General features: G+C 46.9%; 1 protein-coding gene across 1 annotated transcript in view; it reads right to left on the bottom strand.

Moving 5' to 3' along the window:
- Window positions 1-17,310, bottom strand: part of RFTN1 (raftlin, lipid raft linker 1) — a 194,939-nt gene that overhangs the window by 25,633 nt on the left and 151,996 nt on the right. Inside the window, exon 7 of the mRNA XM_081826061.1 lies at window positions 12,286-12,401. Within this exon, the coding sequence (XP_081682187.1) occupies window positions 12,286-12,401 (116 nt within the window). The remainder of the gene's footprint in view (window positions 1-12,285; window positions 12,402-17,310) is intronic.

Genomic DNA, 17,310 nt, shown 5'->3' with positions numbered 1-17,310 from the left:
CTGTGGTCTTCACCAGAACATACATACACTTGCCTTTCCCTTCCCACCAGCTCCACAAGGGGCCTGGTGACTTAGCGCCTTTCACCACCCTCAGGACGCGTGACAATGAAGAGAAATTATTTATGGGCGTGCAAAGGCCAGGGGGTAGGAATTCATTTTTAATGACTGTATTCCTACACTCTAGTGAAAGACATCAATCCTTCCTGCCTAAATTCCCTTCATTCATCATGTTTTCACAGCGGCTGACACATAGTAGGAACTCAACATTTATTTATAAATGTTTTAAAAGGTCTAACTTAACTTGCATAACTAAATTTTGTACAGGAAGTGAAATATGGGTGTCAGAGAGAACAAGACCATTGACTTTATGGAAGAAAAACATCGAATTCTTCCTTTTCACCCTCCCGCTCTCCAAGCTGTCCGCAAGTCCAGTTTTCTTTAAAATACTTCTATGAGCATCCCTTGTCTTTCTAGTCCCACCCAGTGGCAAACACTGCTCGCTGCCAAAATAACCACTTGTTAGCCCCGGCCCCCTTCCTAGGTGACACCCCCTCTAGCTCCAGCTAATCATTTCCTTGACAATGATGTGGGTCTGTGACCCAAGCCCTGCCAAGGGGACCCAAGCAAACTCTGCTTGAGAGTTTCTGGGAATAGTTTTACTTGCTTATAAAAAAAGGGCACATAGCAGGAAATGACCTGTTCTTCTCAGCTGTCAATTATGTTCATATGAGATGCTTGGAGCTGCTGCAGCCACCTTGGGCCTAGCGTCCCAAAGAGAGACCTGGCGGGCAAGCTGAGGACCAGAATGCAGAAAGGTGACAGCACCTGTGTCCTCCCTGATGTCCTTAAGCCATTAAAAAGGCTGATTCTGCAACCACGTCACCTCCCTCCAGACTTCCTGCTCGGTGAGATGAGAAGAAAAATCCATACTGTTTAAGCCATTTCTAGTTGGATGTTCTGGTGCTGACATGGAAAGCATCCTGACCAATACCATGACCACCACCCTTATTCTCTGACCTTGGGACCTCTCCCCCAAGTGTCTACCTTCTCCCCATTCCAGTCCATCTCTCCCAACAACATGCCACTTCAGGGCCAACTGGCTGGACTCACGGCTATCTGATGAGATCCCCACCATAGCCCCCTTCAACCCGCTGCAAATCCCGGCTCTTGCCTGGCCCACAGAGTTCTCTGCAGACTCTCTTCCCAAGCAGACATGCTGTCAAGTACACGCCCCAGGGTTCCCTTGCTGTTACGTCCAAGCATGTCATACTGGTTTCCCAGGGCTGCTACACAGCCCATAAACGTGGTGGCTTACATCAATAGAAATTCATCCTCTCATAGTCTGGAGGCCAGAAGTCCAAAGTCAGTACAACTGTGCCAGAATCAAGGTGTTGCAGGGCCAGGCTCCCTCGGGAGGCTCTAGGGGAAAACCCATTTCTGACTTCTTCCAGCTTCTGATGGCTGCCTGCCTTCCTTGGCTTGTAGCCACATCACTCCAGTCTTCAAGGCCAGCATTTCCAAATCTCTCTCTACTCTGCCTTCAAGTCTTCTCCATGTGCATAAAATCTCCCTCTGCTTCCCTCTTAGAAGGCTATGTGTGATTGTGTTTAGGACCCATCCACATAACCCAGGATAATCGCCCCATCTCAAGATCCTTAACTTCAATCACATCTGCAAATATCCTCTTTCCAAATAAGGTAATGTTTACAGGTTCCAGGACTTAGAAGCTGGTACATTTGGAGGGCACCGTTCAGCCTACCTAACATATGTCTGTGTGTGTCACCCATCTCTGTCTGTCTCCGGGAGGAGCTCCCAGAGGGCAACTAGGGAATGGAGGGCCAGAGGGGGGAGGAAGATTCACTTTTTTAATATATACACTTTGGGACTATTGAGAGTTTTGTTTAAAATTATTATAAAACCCACAATAATTTTTTTATCTCAATTTGCAACACAGTTCACACTATCACATAGAATTTTTTAAACAGACATATTCTATCTTAGGCCAGTTTCCCCAGAAACAAACCCTGGGAGGAGGATTTACGTGCAAGTAGTTTATTATAAGGCGCTGAGGGGGTGGGGGGAGGCGGACAAAAGGCTGAAGCCAAGCAAGGACACAGGTTTATGCAACATCCCCTGAACAGTAGCTTAGCCTCACCCCATGGGAAGCTCTGAGGGGTAAGCTATACTCAGAGGTGTCCAACCTAAGGCGAGGGAGCTGGACTTTCATATATCAACCCCTCCTCAGTCACAGACAAGGACTACCCCAGGGGCGTCTAAACACCCAGGCACTTCGGGCTTGTCTTGCCTGAGCACAAAGCAGACTCCAGCAGCCCCGGGTGTCAGCAAAGGCACATAGGCGCTGGCTGCTGGAAGTGAAAGCATGTTGACAAAAAGGGATCCAAAGATCTAGAAAAACACTGACATTAGCCACTAATGTTCTAATTTGGGGGGAAAAAATGAACAGATATGCTTTCCCTTCTGGTCTGCCTCTTCTCTTGCCACTTCCCTCTTCCAGGAAGCCCCTCTTCCAACGCCCTTGGCTCATCCATACCCCGAGGGAGCCCACTGTGTCCAGCAGACCTTGGTCAGTCTCTACTTTCCCAGGGCACTCTGGTCATCAGGGTACCATCCAGCACTGAATGCTTTGCTACTCTGCAGGAAGTCTTCTGTCCACCTGGATGCTCCTTGAAGGTAGGAGCCTCAGCAACCACCCCTTTGTGTTCTTGTCCCAAGTCAGCAAAGAGCAGATCCCTCTCTCTGACCCTCTGGGGTTTCCCAATTCCCTGGGAGTTCTCTGTTTTGTATGCACTAAACCTCTTCACCTCGATTTTTTAAAAAAGATTTTATTTATTTGAGAGAGAGCAAGTGCATGAATGAGTGAGTATGAGCAGAGGGAGCAGCAGAGGGAGAGGGAGAAGCAGACTCCCCGCCGAGCAGGGAGCCCGATGCGGGGCTCGATCCCAGGACCCTGGGATCCTGACCTGAGCCGAAGGCAGGCGCTTAACGACTGAGCCACCCAGGTGCTTCAATTTTTTTACTCCTCCATAATCTTCCACCAAGTGCCAGCCATCCCAGGGGGAAGCTGGAGGGCTGGTTTTCATCCCAAAGCCCACCATGTATCTCTTGCTGCCACTGCCACAATCCACATGGCATCTCACGGCCCCCAAGTCAAGCTGCTGCTGCTCAGAAGGAGGCAGAGGGAAAATTCTACCTGAAAAAGAAGAAAGAGGGACAGACAGCCATCCAGGGCTCCACTAACCCAGCAAACGGCCCAAGACTCAGATCAGAAGTCAGGACTCCATGACCTGATAATGGCTTTTAGGGCTCGGTGGTTTCAAATACGATCTCCATCATTTGGGGAAGACGAGTGACTTACGTGGGGGAACAAAGATCATACAAACTAAGCTGTCCTCCGTCAAGTTCCTACTAGCCAAGGAGCACCAGAGACCCTTTCCTAGGACAATAAAAGGGATGTCAGAAAGTTCTGTATGGCCCGGTGGCGAGAAACACCTGAAGGGAAGCTGAGTCCAGGTAGCAGTGTCACTCTAGGATAAAAGTTGCAGGCACCTAAGGGAATCAATGAGGCTGTGCAGATTGACGAGTGTGGATTTTCAAGGACAGAAGGGAGGTACGTGACCCTCCAGGGATGGTGACAAAAGTGAGACAACCCAATAGAGGATGAAGGTTAAGCCCAGAACGAGACTCGGTGGACGTGACTGCACACACATCGACGCAGACACACACCTTTCAAAACCCTGTTGAAAGCAGGAAGCTGTACAAAGTGTTGAAGATAAGAGAAAGTGGAATTATTCAACCCTCGCTTTACTTCCTTGTCTACAAGGAGAAAACAAATATATCTAAAGCCGAAGAGAAGAAAGGATGTGGTGAGACATAAACAGGTATCTCTTAAAATGTAACTTTTAATTACCCGAGTAAAATGAATATTTCTCTATAGAAAAATGAAAACGTTAATAGATAAAGCTGCCTCCCACTCTTCCGTTCCAAGTGCCACAGAACCACTGCTGTGGGGTTGACGGGTGCCCTTCCAAGGGTTCTTCCTGCATTTACAGGTACCCACAGCAAATGGATCATACTGTTCTGTGAAGCGTTTCCCCCATTAAGGGCACCGCACTGTTTGTATCTGCACTAGTGAGGGCTGTCCTGAGAAGCAGAACCAGTAGGACGTATGAGAGATTGAGACGGACAGAGACAGAGAGGGACACTGATACAGGTTCACCCTCCCTCCCCCCGCTTTTCCAAAAGTTCTCGTTTCGCCACTTCGCTTTTTTTTTTTTTTTAAAGATTTTAGTTATTTATTTGAGAGAGAGAGAATGAGAGAGAGAGCACATGAGAGGGGGGAGGGTCAGAGGGAGAAGCAGACTCCCCGCCGAGCAGGGAGCCCGATGCGGGACTCGATCCCGGGACTCCAGGATCATGACCTGAGCCGAAGGCAGTCGCCCAACCGACTGAGCCACCCAGGCGCCCTCGCCACTTCGCTTTTACAGAAGACCTGCATTAGGACCTGTTTTTGCTAACTGGAAAAAAAAAAAAACTCTGATGAGGATTTTTGCTTTTGTGAAAAAAGGCAAAATGCGAAACTAGCGTCCAGCGGCAGGGGCACCGCGCATCCTGAGCAGTGCCAAGCTCCTTCCTTCCTCAGGAACCGCACAGCCCCTTCGCATCAAGCCGCCCTAGCTTTGACCTGTGTCTGTGAGCACCTGTGTCCTAAGGTATCAGAAAAGCCTAACAGAGGTTATTTTGTGGGTCTGGGAATGCTCAAAAATTTTTCCATATAAATGAATGGTAATTACTTCCTTGCTTTACATCAGGCTTACAAAAGGTGTCGTAGGAGTGCTTTGGTTTCTGATAGTGGGGGAGACCTGTATACCTATTAGAGTGGGGGGAGGGAGGGATTAAGTTTTTTTGAGGAATTGGCTCATGTGACTGTGGGGGCTAGCAAGTCCAAAGTCTGTGGGGCAGGTCCTCAACTGATTGGATGAGGCCCACCGCCATGATGAAGGATTAGCAATCTGCTTTACTCAAAGTCTGCTCATTTGAATTTACATAATCATATCTAAAAACTCCCTCTGCTGCAACATCAAACTGGTGCTTGATCAAACAACTGGACACCACAGCCTAGCCAGGGTGACACATAAAATTAACCGTCACAGCCTCATTCTGAAACTTGTCTTTTCACTTAACATTTCTTGGAGTCCCTTCCTGTCAGTTTATACGGAATGACTGCATCCGTAATAAGGATGTATCATCCTTTATTTAATCATTCCCTTAGTGATGGACATGCACACTGTTTCCCTTTTTCCATGACCCTAATCATGCTGAGATAATGTCCTTGTGCACGGCTTCTTGTGAACAAAGGCCCGTGTTTCTCTAGAAGAGATGGATGTGAGGCACGGGCTTGCTGAGTCATGGGTAGGAGTGGGCATTTCACATTTTTAATAGACGTTAGCAACCTGCCCTCCAAAGCAAACCTCAAATTTTTGAACGATGAACTTAAAATTCATCAAGTGCAGGTGCATGACATTTTAAGGAAAACGTGCTCAGTCATAATAGTGCACTGATGTGTCCCTATCAAAACTGAGGTGGGACACAAGGAATCAGATCCAAGTGAAAGTGCGCAGAGCTGCTAGAACAGACTCAAGATTGCCCTGAGCACCTCACGGGCCTCCTCTGTGCTGTGATTTGCTCTGGGTTGGAAAAGGGGTGGAATGATGTCCTGGCGGTGGGCAGGGGTTGGGGAGGGTGGGGTAGGGGGGAGTGGGGAAGGTTGTGTCTTCAGTCCTGGTCATTCACAGCAGTGATCATTCATGGGAAAATCTTCTGAATCACAGGGAAAAAGACCGAGAACTGCTGTCTTGGCACTCAAGGCTATGATCTCAGAACCAAAATGATTATTCTAGAGAAATAGTGGCAATGAAAAGAATGCCAGATGGTTTAATAAGAATAAATATTGGCTCCCTTGTCACAGCAGAAGGTGGTGGACTCTAGATACCATAAAAATTGATGTTATTCCCTGGCAAATCCTGTGTGGATTGTTCAAGAGATGGTTGGGAGCATCTAGAAACAAAAGGTGGATCCCGGCAACCTACAGAATACAGAAGTTTGTGGAGAACAAGTGGGACCTGTGTGTTGTGGGACAGGGTTAGGAGACAGGTGGCGTGGAGGCATGCCCTACAGTGGATGTCAGTTACAGAAATGCATCTCACTGAACCTCCCGTGATTCTCTCAGGGGTAAGGGTGACAGGTTAGGTGGAAAAATAGAGCCATCTGAAACCTCTGCAAAGAGGTTTGGCGTCGTGTTAGAGACTAGAGGAGAGATGCCCCCAACATGCCAAAGGACTGTGTCCTCCATCTAGTGTGTTTGACATTGGACTGGAAAGGCGCCATTCTACATACAAAAACTTCAGAGAAGCCAAAGCTGAGATGATCGTCCAAAAATGCAGGATGATATAACCATGATCACAAATGTCTCCACAGGCTGGAAAAATGGGCAGAAATTAATAGGATGAGATGAACTGGGAGTCAGTTCAACAACAGACTGAATACACAGGGAGTGGATGGGGAGAGCTGACTCTGTGCCACCTTACATGACGCCATCTGTCATAGCTGCCCCCACAGCCGCTCCATCCTCCCGCTGGACTAGCAGAAGCCCAGGTCCAGTTGTCGGGGGACCACGGGCTCACAGGTGGCAGGCTGCTCTCCAGGATGCTCAAGCCCCCCCTGAGCCCAGCAACTGACCACAATCAGGCTGAGTCCCACGTGTCCCCAGACCTGTGTAGGTCAGTGAGACCCATTATCATAATTACGTGCCTTCATTTAAATTATTTAAACTGATGGTGAGGGTGAAAGAAGTTGTTTCTAGGAAACCTAAGTAGAACACTTTGTAGAGACTTGACGAAGTGCAGTTGCTTAAAAATAACAAGTGTGGCTGAATTAAAAGTGGTGGGGGCTGATAAAGACTAAGAAAAAAATCATGAAAACAAGGATTCTGCAGTGTGATCCCTTTCCTAGACTTTCAAGAAACTGACCCAGGACACTGGTGGTAACTTTGGGTGTGGTTTATACAAGAAAGATGAAGTGGAATTCCAATCAGCAGACCTCAGACTCTAAAAGAGTGGCAAATGTATGCATAGTTATATATTTTACATTAAAATAAAATGTGCAAAATATGAATGTGATTTTCTTTGGTTCTTTTTAATTGACTTTTTCAATTAACTCTCCAACCACCGTACCAACTGCTTCAGCTAAAAGTGCTTTTCCTGTTATCTTGTGGTCAGTTCTGGCAGCAAATTTCACAAGAAACACTGATGAACTGGGATGAAGTTGGCCTCAAGGGGCACCTAATGGTGTCCACAGCAGTGATGGGCTGCCAGGTTGAGGGTATGCAGCCTCAGAATGAAGAAAAGGGTCCCTGCCTCGGTCCTTCCGACTCTAACTCTTGACCTACTCGTCTACATAGTTTCCCTTTTCCTTTCAAAGAAGGACCCTTTCGGCTCACCCTCTAGATTGTGAGCTCAAAGAAGGTAAACAGAATACCCATTACAAATGTTCTATGGGTGGACTTTTATACTACTCACGACTGCCTTTAATTTAGGTCACAGGTTTCCAACTGAGAAAAACACAGTGCCTTTGGCTCCACACTTCCCCTAGCCCCACCTATGCTGTGCTTTCAGAACAAGGTCAAGGCAACAGGGAAAGGATCTTTCTAGTTGATGACACCAGGTGACCAATCAAAGAAAGTACTATTTACTTACTATATGCCAAGTAGTACACTCACAACTTTTTAAATATATTATTATTTTTTAATCCTCAACTTTGAGAGGTTAGCAGTGTCCCCACTCATACAACTGAAAGATGGAAAAAACAAAGGGGGGGTGACTGACTCTCATACACTCAGTCACTCGGCTGGCAATAAGAGAGCCAGGATGCATTCCGAGGCCCAGACTCTAAAATCTACATTCTCTATCCAACATACTGCAGCGTCTGCAGAGCTGTGAAGAGCTAGGTGGGCTTTCTTGTGAAAGCACGCGCGTGTGCGCATGTGTGGACAGGGAAGCCAGGAAGCTGTGGCTGAATGAGGATGGCCCATCCCTACACACGGCTGAGGCTATGAATATGCGCAGGAGCAACAGGCCAGTCCCAACTGTGAGAAAAGAGAAAAAGCTGGTCAGAAATGTTTTGTGGCCAGAGCCCAGGAGTTTATGGGCTGGCCTGGGAGGACAGAGGTTGCCAGAAAGGCAGGGTCAGCCACGAGCCAAGAGGGACCTGCCCAGGGCTTGAACAGGAAAGACCTTTCCCAGAGGCCAAAAGGGTGGAGAAGAGAGGAAGCAGTTGGGTCTCAAGGGTGGAAGGTAGGGTTGTCGGACAAACACCCACACACCTGGGGGGGAATGCAGAAGAGGGGCCGTCGGTGGAGGGACTAGGGGGTGGTCTGACAGAGCCTCTTCAAAGAGCTGAGCTGTGGGCAAATCTGCTCTGGGCTGGACACGGCTGGGCCGTGCCGGGACACACTTGTATACAGGTGGTTCTGCTAAGGTGGGGATTCTCAAAGTGGGCTTGAAAAGGAAACTCGGTGGGGAGAACTGGGTATCTGTGTGTTTAAAAGGTCTCAAGTGATTGACGCTCAATTCTGAGAAATGCATGTGTACCTCATGCTGAACCAAAAGGGTTCCACCCAATTCAGGAAGCATTTACTGGAAGCCTTAGAGAACAAAGATGAACAACCCCAGGCCAAGAAACTCAAAGTGAAGGAAGGCACGTGGATAAAGAAATCACAGTGATCATAATAGGATCACTCTTATGCACAGAGAATTATGGAAACACAGAGGAAGAGTCTTTAACTCTGAAGGAGTCTGAAAGGCTTCCTGGAGGAGGTGACCTATGAGCTAACCCTAAGTCTTTCCATATGGGAAGAGAAACCCATATGCCGAGGGGTAAATTCTCCAGGAGAGAGCCCCCTTCCTTCAGTCCTCAAGAGATGCCGATCAGAGGCTGACGCTGTTAAAATGGACAAGGCTCTGTTTCTACTGTGGGAAATCGGGGAATGCTTGAAAGGCACCAGAGAAAAGAGCAAGTCTGAAGAGTTATGCAGGGAAAACTGGCGAACACCTACATCAAAACCATTAATCCACTTGTCACCAACAGGAAAATTAAGAAAATGTGTTTCTGCCTAGCTGGACGCCAGCCACACCTGCCTATCAAGTTGACGTGTGATGGAATAAAGGCCTATCCAGTGATGTGCTGCTAAATGCTTACAACTGGCTCTCCGAGGGAAAAAAATAACAGTCCCTGATTTCTGGGGTTTGCCAATTTTCATGGTGCAGTACTTCCACTGTGGCCAACTTTGAGCTACCAGTGTGGTAGAATCTGTCCCTGAATATGGAGTTGGGAAGAGATGCACAGAAGGGGCTTTGCAGGCTGGTGCACAACACTGGGCCCATCATTGGTCTTAAAACCCTATGTCGCTTCCAAGGATCCCCGGAGAAAAGCCACAGCATTCCTGAAGAGAGAGAGACAGAGTGTGTGTGTGTGTGTGTGTGTGTGTGTGTGAGTGTGTGTGAGTTGGGGGGGGGAGGGGAGAAGGGAACAAGGGACAATGACAACATGACCCAAAACTAATATCACCAACTAGATTAATGCACAAAAATAAGAGCTCACAAGAAATAAAGTTCAAACATCTGAGAAAGAAAGAAAATTAACAAATAAACCTAACGGAAACCAATCCGAAAACCCAGGAAAACTTTCTGAATAAATGTTAATCTTTCCTGATTGAGGCTCTTAAGCCATGAAATTGACCTCTTCGAGTTAAAAAGATAATCGTGTTCTGATTTTAGTCTGCAACCTTATCTTCTTCCCACAAACATTTTTTTTTAAAGATGTTATTTATTTGGGGCGCCTGGGTGGCTCAGTCTTTAAGCGTCTGCCTTCGGCTCAGGTCATGATCCCAGGGTCCTGGGATCGAGCCCCGCATCGGGCTCTCTGCTCGGCGGGGAGCCTGCTTCTCCCTCTCCCACTCCCCCTGCTTGTGTTCCCTCTCTTGTTGTGTCTCTCTCTGTCAATAAATAAATAAAATCTTTAAAAAAAAGTGGGAGAGGGAGAAGCAGGCTTCCCGCCGAGCAGGGAGCCCGATGCGGGGCTCAATCCCAGGACCCTGGGATCATGACCTGAGCCGAGGGCAGACGCTTGACCACTGAGCCACCCAGATGCCCCCACAAACATTTTAGATATAGGATGCACTCACTCTTGTTACCCATCAAGGGCACCGTTTGGAAGGCTGAAGAGAGACAAGCCGTTGAGGTACTTTTCCCATCACTACTCTCGTCCAACAGCACACAACCGAGACAGCTGGTGAGAGTGGCATCTACATTGTCATTTTAGACACTGGTTCTTGAAGCTGTGGATCAGAATCCCCTGCAGGGCTGGTGAAAACGGATTGCTGGGCCCCATCCCCAGAGTTTCTAATTCAGTCCGTCCGGGGTGGGGTCCGAGAATCTGCATTTATAGCAACTTCCCAGATGAGGCCAATGCTGCTGGTCCTGGGACCACGTGGTGAGGTTCTGGATCACTGCCATCGAGTCACCTTTCTTGAGGAAACCACAATGCCCTCCCTTAGCAGTCATGTGAATGTGCAGACGGCAAGAGATGTTACACCCCTCCCGTGGCCTGCCAATCACTTGCACACATGCACCTGTTTTTGGGGCGGCCATGTGTGACTTGCTGTTACAGCCAAGTGTTACAGAGCAAACAGAGTTACGGAGTGTTGAAGCATGTGGACTGTTTTAATGGGCTCCTTAAGATCCTCGACTGCTACCGCTATGATGTCGTATTTTATCCAACCACATGCGGTGGACTGGACGAATGGCACGGCCCCATCTTAAATTCAGGGAGCTCAGGGTTGCCCTGAATGGACTCTCCATGCTAGGCTGAGCCTCACCTCCTTTGCAACCCATTTCCAGTTAAGGGTGTGGAGGCCACTGAGACCAAAGTCAGGCAGGAGGAAGTGGCGGTGCCTGAGGGCAAACCAGGTCATCACCGGATTCCTTACTTTCCTTAAGGACCCCTGGCCCCTGACCTCACTGGTCCTGGATGCTGTATTTTTGGAATTCCTGTTTCTGATGGATTACTACAGTTTTCCTTTGTCCTCTGTGGCTTTCATCCTTGCAAGCAGTGACTGCACATCATGGCTCAGATGCAGGCATGCCCCCGACAGCTCCGCGGCCGGTCTCACGCCTGCTCAGAACTGCTCCCGCTTCAAGAATGTGTAACGGTGCCCTTGGGGGACCTGCTGCCATCCAGCAACCAGGTGAGGGAGTCGCCTGCCATCAGGCGGCAGTTCCAGAGGGCACAAGGGCATGGCAAGCACCCCCTGGCTGGTGGGTCCTGGCACCCCACACTCCTCACAAAGAGCTGCACCCACATCTGTCTTTCTTTGGCACAGAGGGCCCGGTTTGGCAAGCCTCCTCAGGGCGATGCCAACCCTGTATTCTTCCAGGGCCTACTCAAGAAATGAGTTCAGAAATCAGTCCTCTATGTTCCAAGGGCTTCTCCCTTTACATCCAAGATGCTGGGTGGACAAGAGACTAGTCTGAAAAGCCTATCCTTCTATACTTAGAGAAATGCCCTCAAAGTATATACCAGCGAATCTCAGAAATAAATCAGCTTTTCCAATGTCCCAGGGGAACGTGACTGGAGGAATTCCTCTGCCCACAGCAGTTTGGTGGCTTCACGGGTCAACATTTCTCAAAGACATCCTTCAGCATTTACTGTGTAGCCTTGGGCCAGGGACCTAACCCCTCTGTGCCTCAGTTTCTTCATCTGTAAAATGGGGGCAGTCATGTACTTGCCTCCTAGGCTTACTGCAAAGGTTAAGTGAGTGTGTGTGCCCAAATTTCTTCTAAGGATACTTGGCAGAGGGAGCCACAGGGTCTAACTCCAATAATAATGCCAGCTCTTATTACGGTAGCCACAAACTCTGTGCTGGCCTCACTCATGTCACTTAGAATTTTCAGTTATATGCAAATGAATGAAAGAAGAATCTCCTTCCACCCAACGATCCAGCACACACACAGTGTTTTTCCTACAGAAAGGGAAAGCAGGGCCCGTGCTCCCTAACCGGAGGGCACGAAAGGATGAATGGGGCCTTGCAGGGTCTACCCAGGTCAAACTGCCTTTCAGAGGAAAGCTACAGTAGACATGGTCAGACCCAGCAAGCGGATAAAACAATCATTGTCCAAACAAAAGAAGCTGCACTGCCAATCCCACACTTACTTCCAGGACTGTCCATTGTTCGACAACAATAGCATCATAGCCCTGCATGGTTTTGCTATCTTCTGTGGAAACAGCTTCAAAGATGAATACTCCATCTGTCAGGCCGTGGAAGGAATCTGTGGAAAAAGAAAAAGGGGGGTGGGAGTTCTGTAAACCGTCTGTGGCAGAAGCCTTACAAGCAGCAAAAATTTTCACTGCATTCATTAATAATCCCAATCAGAACATCTTTTCAGCATGTTAATTAAAGAAGGCACACACAGCCATAGAGTCTAGCCCCATCAGAATGAATGAGACTCATTTACCTCGCAGTTCTGAATAATATCCTTGATTTTATGAGCCCGAATTTCATTGCTAGCAATCACCATTTGATTTCACGCGTTTACCTTCTTTTTCACGCTCCAACGTCAGGATGCACTGGGGAGAACTTATTCAGGGTAAAACACAGTCATTTAGAGACAGTTTTTAGAAGAAAACTATATTTAGGTAGAAGAGATTTTTAAGGGGGGACAGATGTAACACGCCAGATCCGGGCTTGTCAGATGCATTCTAGATGCGCAGATTCTTGGACGTTCTCAGCATGTGGGCAGCTGTACAGACAACTCTTCAGCTAGCTCTTGTCAAGAGGCAGAATTTGCGGGAAAGGGGAATTTTCCCAAACGATTTACCACTGAAAATGTTTCCTCCGGCATTGCTCTAGTCAATGTACCAGGTCCTGAGTTCCGCACAACTCAACAAACTTACGTTAAACACTTAACAGGATTCAAGAAGGATTCATGGTCTTAGGCAAGGAGAGTATAAAGAAAATTATACCAGGGTCCCCGCCACAGTAGAAATCATTATGGGGGGTGCTTTCTACCCCTCCCCTGCCCCTTTTTAATGGCTCCTAAATGCCCTAAATTCACTTAGATAAGAGACAGTGGGAAAGAGGACTGGCCAGAGAAGCAGGCGGTTTGGATCCATGCTCTATCATGAAAAGGAATGTGACCCCTTTCAGAGGCTTGGTCTCTCATCTGCGAAATGGGATTGAGGATACAGAATCACTCCTGGCCCCTAGATTCTATGCTACAGATCAGGCACACTGCTGTGTACTGAATTGTGTCCTCCCTCCGCCCCCCAAAGTCATTTGAAGCACTAACTTCCAGACTGTATTTGGAGAAAGGGCCTTTAAGGAGTTAATTAAGGTTAAATGAGGTCATCAGGGTAGACCATTATCCGATTAAGACTGATGTCCTTACCAGAAGAGGAAGACACCAGAGCGCTCCCCCCCCCCCCACTTCCCTGCACAGAGGGAAGGCCAGATGAGGATCCAGAGAGAAGAGTGGCTGTCTACACGTTAGGAAGGGAGGCCTCAACCAGAAACCGAATTTGCCAGTACCTTAACCATGGACGCCTAGACTCCTGAACTACGAGGAAATATATGTCTATAATTTAAGCCATCCAGTCTGCGGTATTTTGCTATGGCAATACACATAGAAATACGTTTAATGATACACCATTTTTATTTTAAAAAGATAATGCACATAATAATATGATTTTTTTTTTTTTTTTTTTGTATCAGAAAGGGAGGTAAACTCAGAAAGTCCTTTGAATCACACTGGAGTTCTGGAACTGCCAGCATTTTCCAGAAGCCACAAAAAAACAAGACCAGCAGATGTAAATACTTAACAAATATTTAGCCTCTGTCTTCCAACAGACTTCATAAACAAAATCCAAAGGCCATTAAGTGAGAAAATTATTTGCAACAGCAAAGATAAATAAATAAATGGCTAAGCTTAACATTTTTTATATGTGTATAAAAAGCTTATGGCACTTAAGGGAATTTTTAACTGCATGATCTTTCTGGAGAGCAATTTCATGATGTCTCAAGAGCCTGAAACAAAAAAGTCCATCGTCTTTGACTCAGAAATCCTACCTCTTTCAGTCTATCTAGGTAATAACCACTAAAGCCATCAAATATTTATCTACAAACTTTACTTATAAAATTACTTGAAAACATAATCTAGGGGCTCCTGGGTGGCTCAGTTGGTTAAGCATCTGACTCTTGGTTTCAGCTCAGGTCGTGATCTCAGGGTCCTGGGATTGAGCCCCGTGACAGGCTCCACACTCAGCATGGAGTCTGCTTGAGATTCTCTCTCCCTCTCCCTCTGTCCCTCCCACTCATGCACTCTCTCTCAAATAAATAAATTTTTAAAAAATTAAAAAAATAATCTAAATGCTCAACAATCCAAATACTCAACCATAGAAAAGTAGTTAAGTAACTTAGGAGACTTCCATACAATTAAATACTATGTGGTCACAAAAAAATCATGGGAATTTAATGATTCAGAAAAATTCCTTAGAGACAATGTTATAAAGAAAAAAAAACAGGATACAGGACTACAGTATGAGCTGTATGTGAACTTTTATGTTAAAAGGGGTTAGACAAACAAACTTTAAGGAAATACATAAAATCTAGTAGCAGGTATGAGTGGTGGGATTAAGTACAATTTGCATTTCTCTTTATCCTTTTCTACAAGGTTAATGCAAGAGTTAACACAAGCATAATACCAGTTAACAGATAACACACATGAAAAATAATTTTCTTTTTCTCTCCTCTACATAGCTCTTGAAGGCAGAACTAGATCAAAAAGTTTTAGGAACTATGGGGAGAAAATTTTAGTATAATATAAATAGAACCTTCCTTACAGTAAACTAAAAAATGGAAGATAAAACCTCAGAAGAGTGAACACTGTGTTAACTGGAAGCATTCGAGCTTATACTGAAAACCTTTCTAGCTACTCATTCATTCATTCCAATGCCTACCTAGCATCAATTTCATGCAAGATACTTCTGTCCTCACTGGCGATCTTGCAGGCAGCAAGACAAATGAAGTCTCTGCCCCATGGAGCTTACCTTGCAGTGGGGGGAGGGCGACAGCAACATAATGTCACAGGTGATAAATGCTATGAAAATATAAAGTGGGCTAAGGGGAGGGAGTGAAGGCAGAGGCAGTGGTTGGCTATTTTTGGAAGAGGTGACCGGGGCAGGTCTCCCCATTTGGAGTAGAGACAGGAACTTAATTAAGCAAGGAAGCCTTATGGATCTTCGGGGTTTGAGAGTTCTAGGTAGAGGACAGAGCTGGAGTAGAAATGCACAGTGAATGAGGGGCAGCCAAGGGCCGCAAGAGCAATGGAACCATGAGAGAAGGAAGTCAAGATTAAGATGACTGGTGGGGAGACCAGACAACGAGGGGCTTATCCATGTGACTTGTGTGGCCAACGGGTTATTAGCAGGTATGATGCAATAGGGGCTTGGCAAGTGCTTGTGTGGTTGAGCTTCATCTTTTCTACCTCTGCCACCACTTTGAGAGGACATGCCCCAGCGAGGCCATTGGTTCCAAGAAGTTGAAAGACTCATGGAACGGAGCTGCCCCAGTGGAGCTCAGCTTAGATCAGCTGACCCACAGACCTGAGAGGGGGCCCTGCTAAGATCAGTAGAACTGCCTCATGGAGTGGCTCAGGCCAACCCACAAATATGACAGAATAAATCATTACTGTTTCAAGCCAATGACTCTGGAGTGGTTTGTTGCCCAGCATTATTGTGGCAAAAGCTGACTGATGCAATGCCCAACCTAAACCTAAAAAATAGGAGATGGGTATACTTTTGGTTGGCTTGGGGGTATTCTTGATTATTCCAGAACGATAGAGAGGCCTGACCAGCTCAACAAACCACAGCTGTGAGAGTAATTCCTGGAGTACAGCAGCCTTATCCAGATACTATTCTAACCTGACAGGATAATACTCCATTTCAAGTAAGAGCAATGTAAGTTAATCAACACCATGCTCCAGTTTCTTATTTGTTTCCTTAACTGAGAGACTGTTATCAAAGAGCTTTAGCCAAAGTGCTAAGCTTGCCTCTCTCATCTGCTCTGCTAAAAAGTCTTCCCCAAGTGTTTGCTCGATGCCCCCCTAAGAGACGTTTTACAGAGATAACCAGGGAAGAACAGGGCTCCTCTTCAGCTGAACCACATTACAAGTATTTGGGGCTTCAGGATAAGATGGACCATCGTCAAGCTCACTTTTAAAGTTCTGGGTAACAAAGATCCAGCTGGAGCTCCTGCCACAGTAGGAATGCCCTATAGAACCACTTTGAATAAAGCTTTCCCGAGTCCTGACCTGGGGATACTCGAGACTAGAACAGACTCAATGATTCCCTCAGGATTATACCAACAGAGCACAAATTCCCACAGGGCTTCTACCAAAAGATGTTCTCTCCAATTTCCAAAGTCTTTACATACAAATCTCCTCAACGGAAAAGCTGCAAGCCCTTAAAAGTTGCCTACCATGTCCTTGACGTACTAGAGAACATGCTCTGACAGAATTATGATGTGTATTCAGCCTGCCAACAGCCCTGCACAGCAGAGCTGGGGTCCAGAAGGGGGAAGGAGTCACTGCCGCTCAGCCAGACGTCCTTCCCCTCCTTCCTCCCAGGTCCCAGGCCTGGAAGGACGACTGTGTGGTCAGTGGAGAGAGGCATGGCCAGACGTGGGCTGTGAAGTTGGAATAAACCAGGTCCTTATTTACCAGCTGTCTCATCCACTGTCGGCTCTCCAGCCTCTCAGCCCACCACTCTGCTATTCTGAATCCAGAGTGCTGATTCACTTACTTAACTATGAAGCAAGTTCAGAATGGCTGTCAAAATTTGATCATCTGTAACAGCAAAAAAGTCAATGAACCACAGAGAGCAGACAGCTGGGCTTTTAAAGAGCCCCTTGTTTTGACGGCCTCGTCCACTCTCCATCTCCTCATTACCTTCACTGTCTCAGCCATGCTGTAATGTGCACCGAGCTGGGTATAAATAGGTCTAGCTTAGAGGGAAGGCTCCCAGTGTAAAAGGTTAAATCACCCTACATCTATGGAAAACACTCCATTATCACTGCATTTTTTATTAAAGTAAAGATGCTTCCCTACTGTGCACAGAGAGCTATTTGCCCTGGTATTGTATAAATATTTGATGCCGGTCTTTTGGCAAAAGGCCACCTTAACA

This window comes from Leptonychotes weddellii, chromosome 1, assembly GCF_054177405.1.
Source record: "Leptonychotes weddellii isolate Sample4059 chromosome 1, ASM5417740v2, whole genome shotgun sequence".
Classification (NCBI taxonomy): domain Eukaryota; kingdom Metazoa; phylum Chordata; class Mammalia; order Carnivora; family Phocidae; genus Leptonychotes; species Leptonychotes weddellii.
This window is presented reverse-complemented; position numbering and strand designations above follow the sequence as displayed.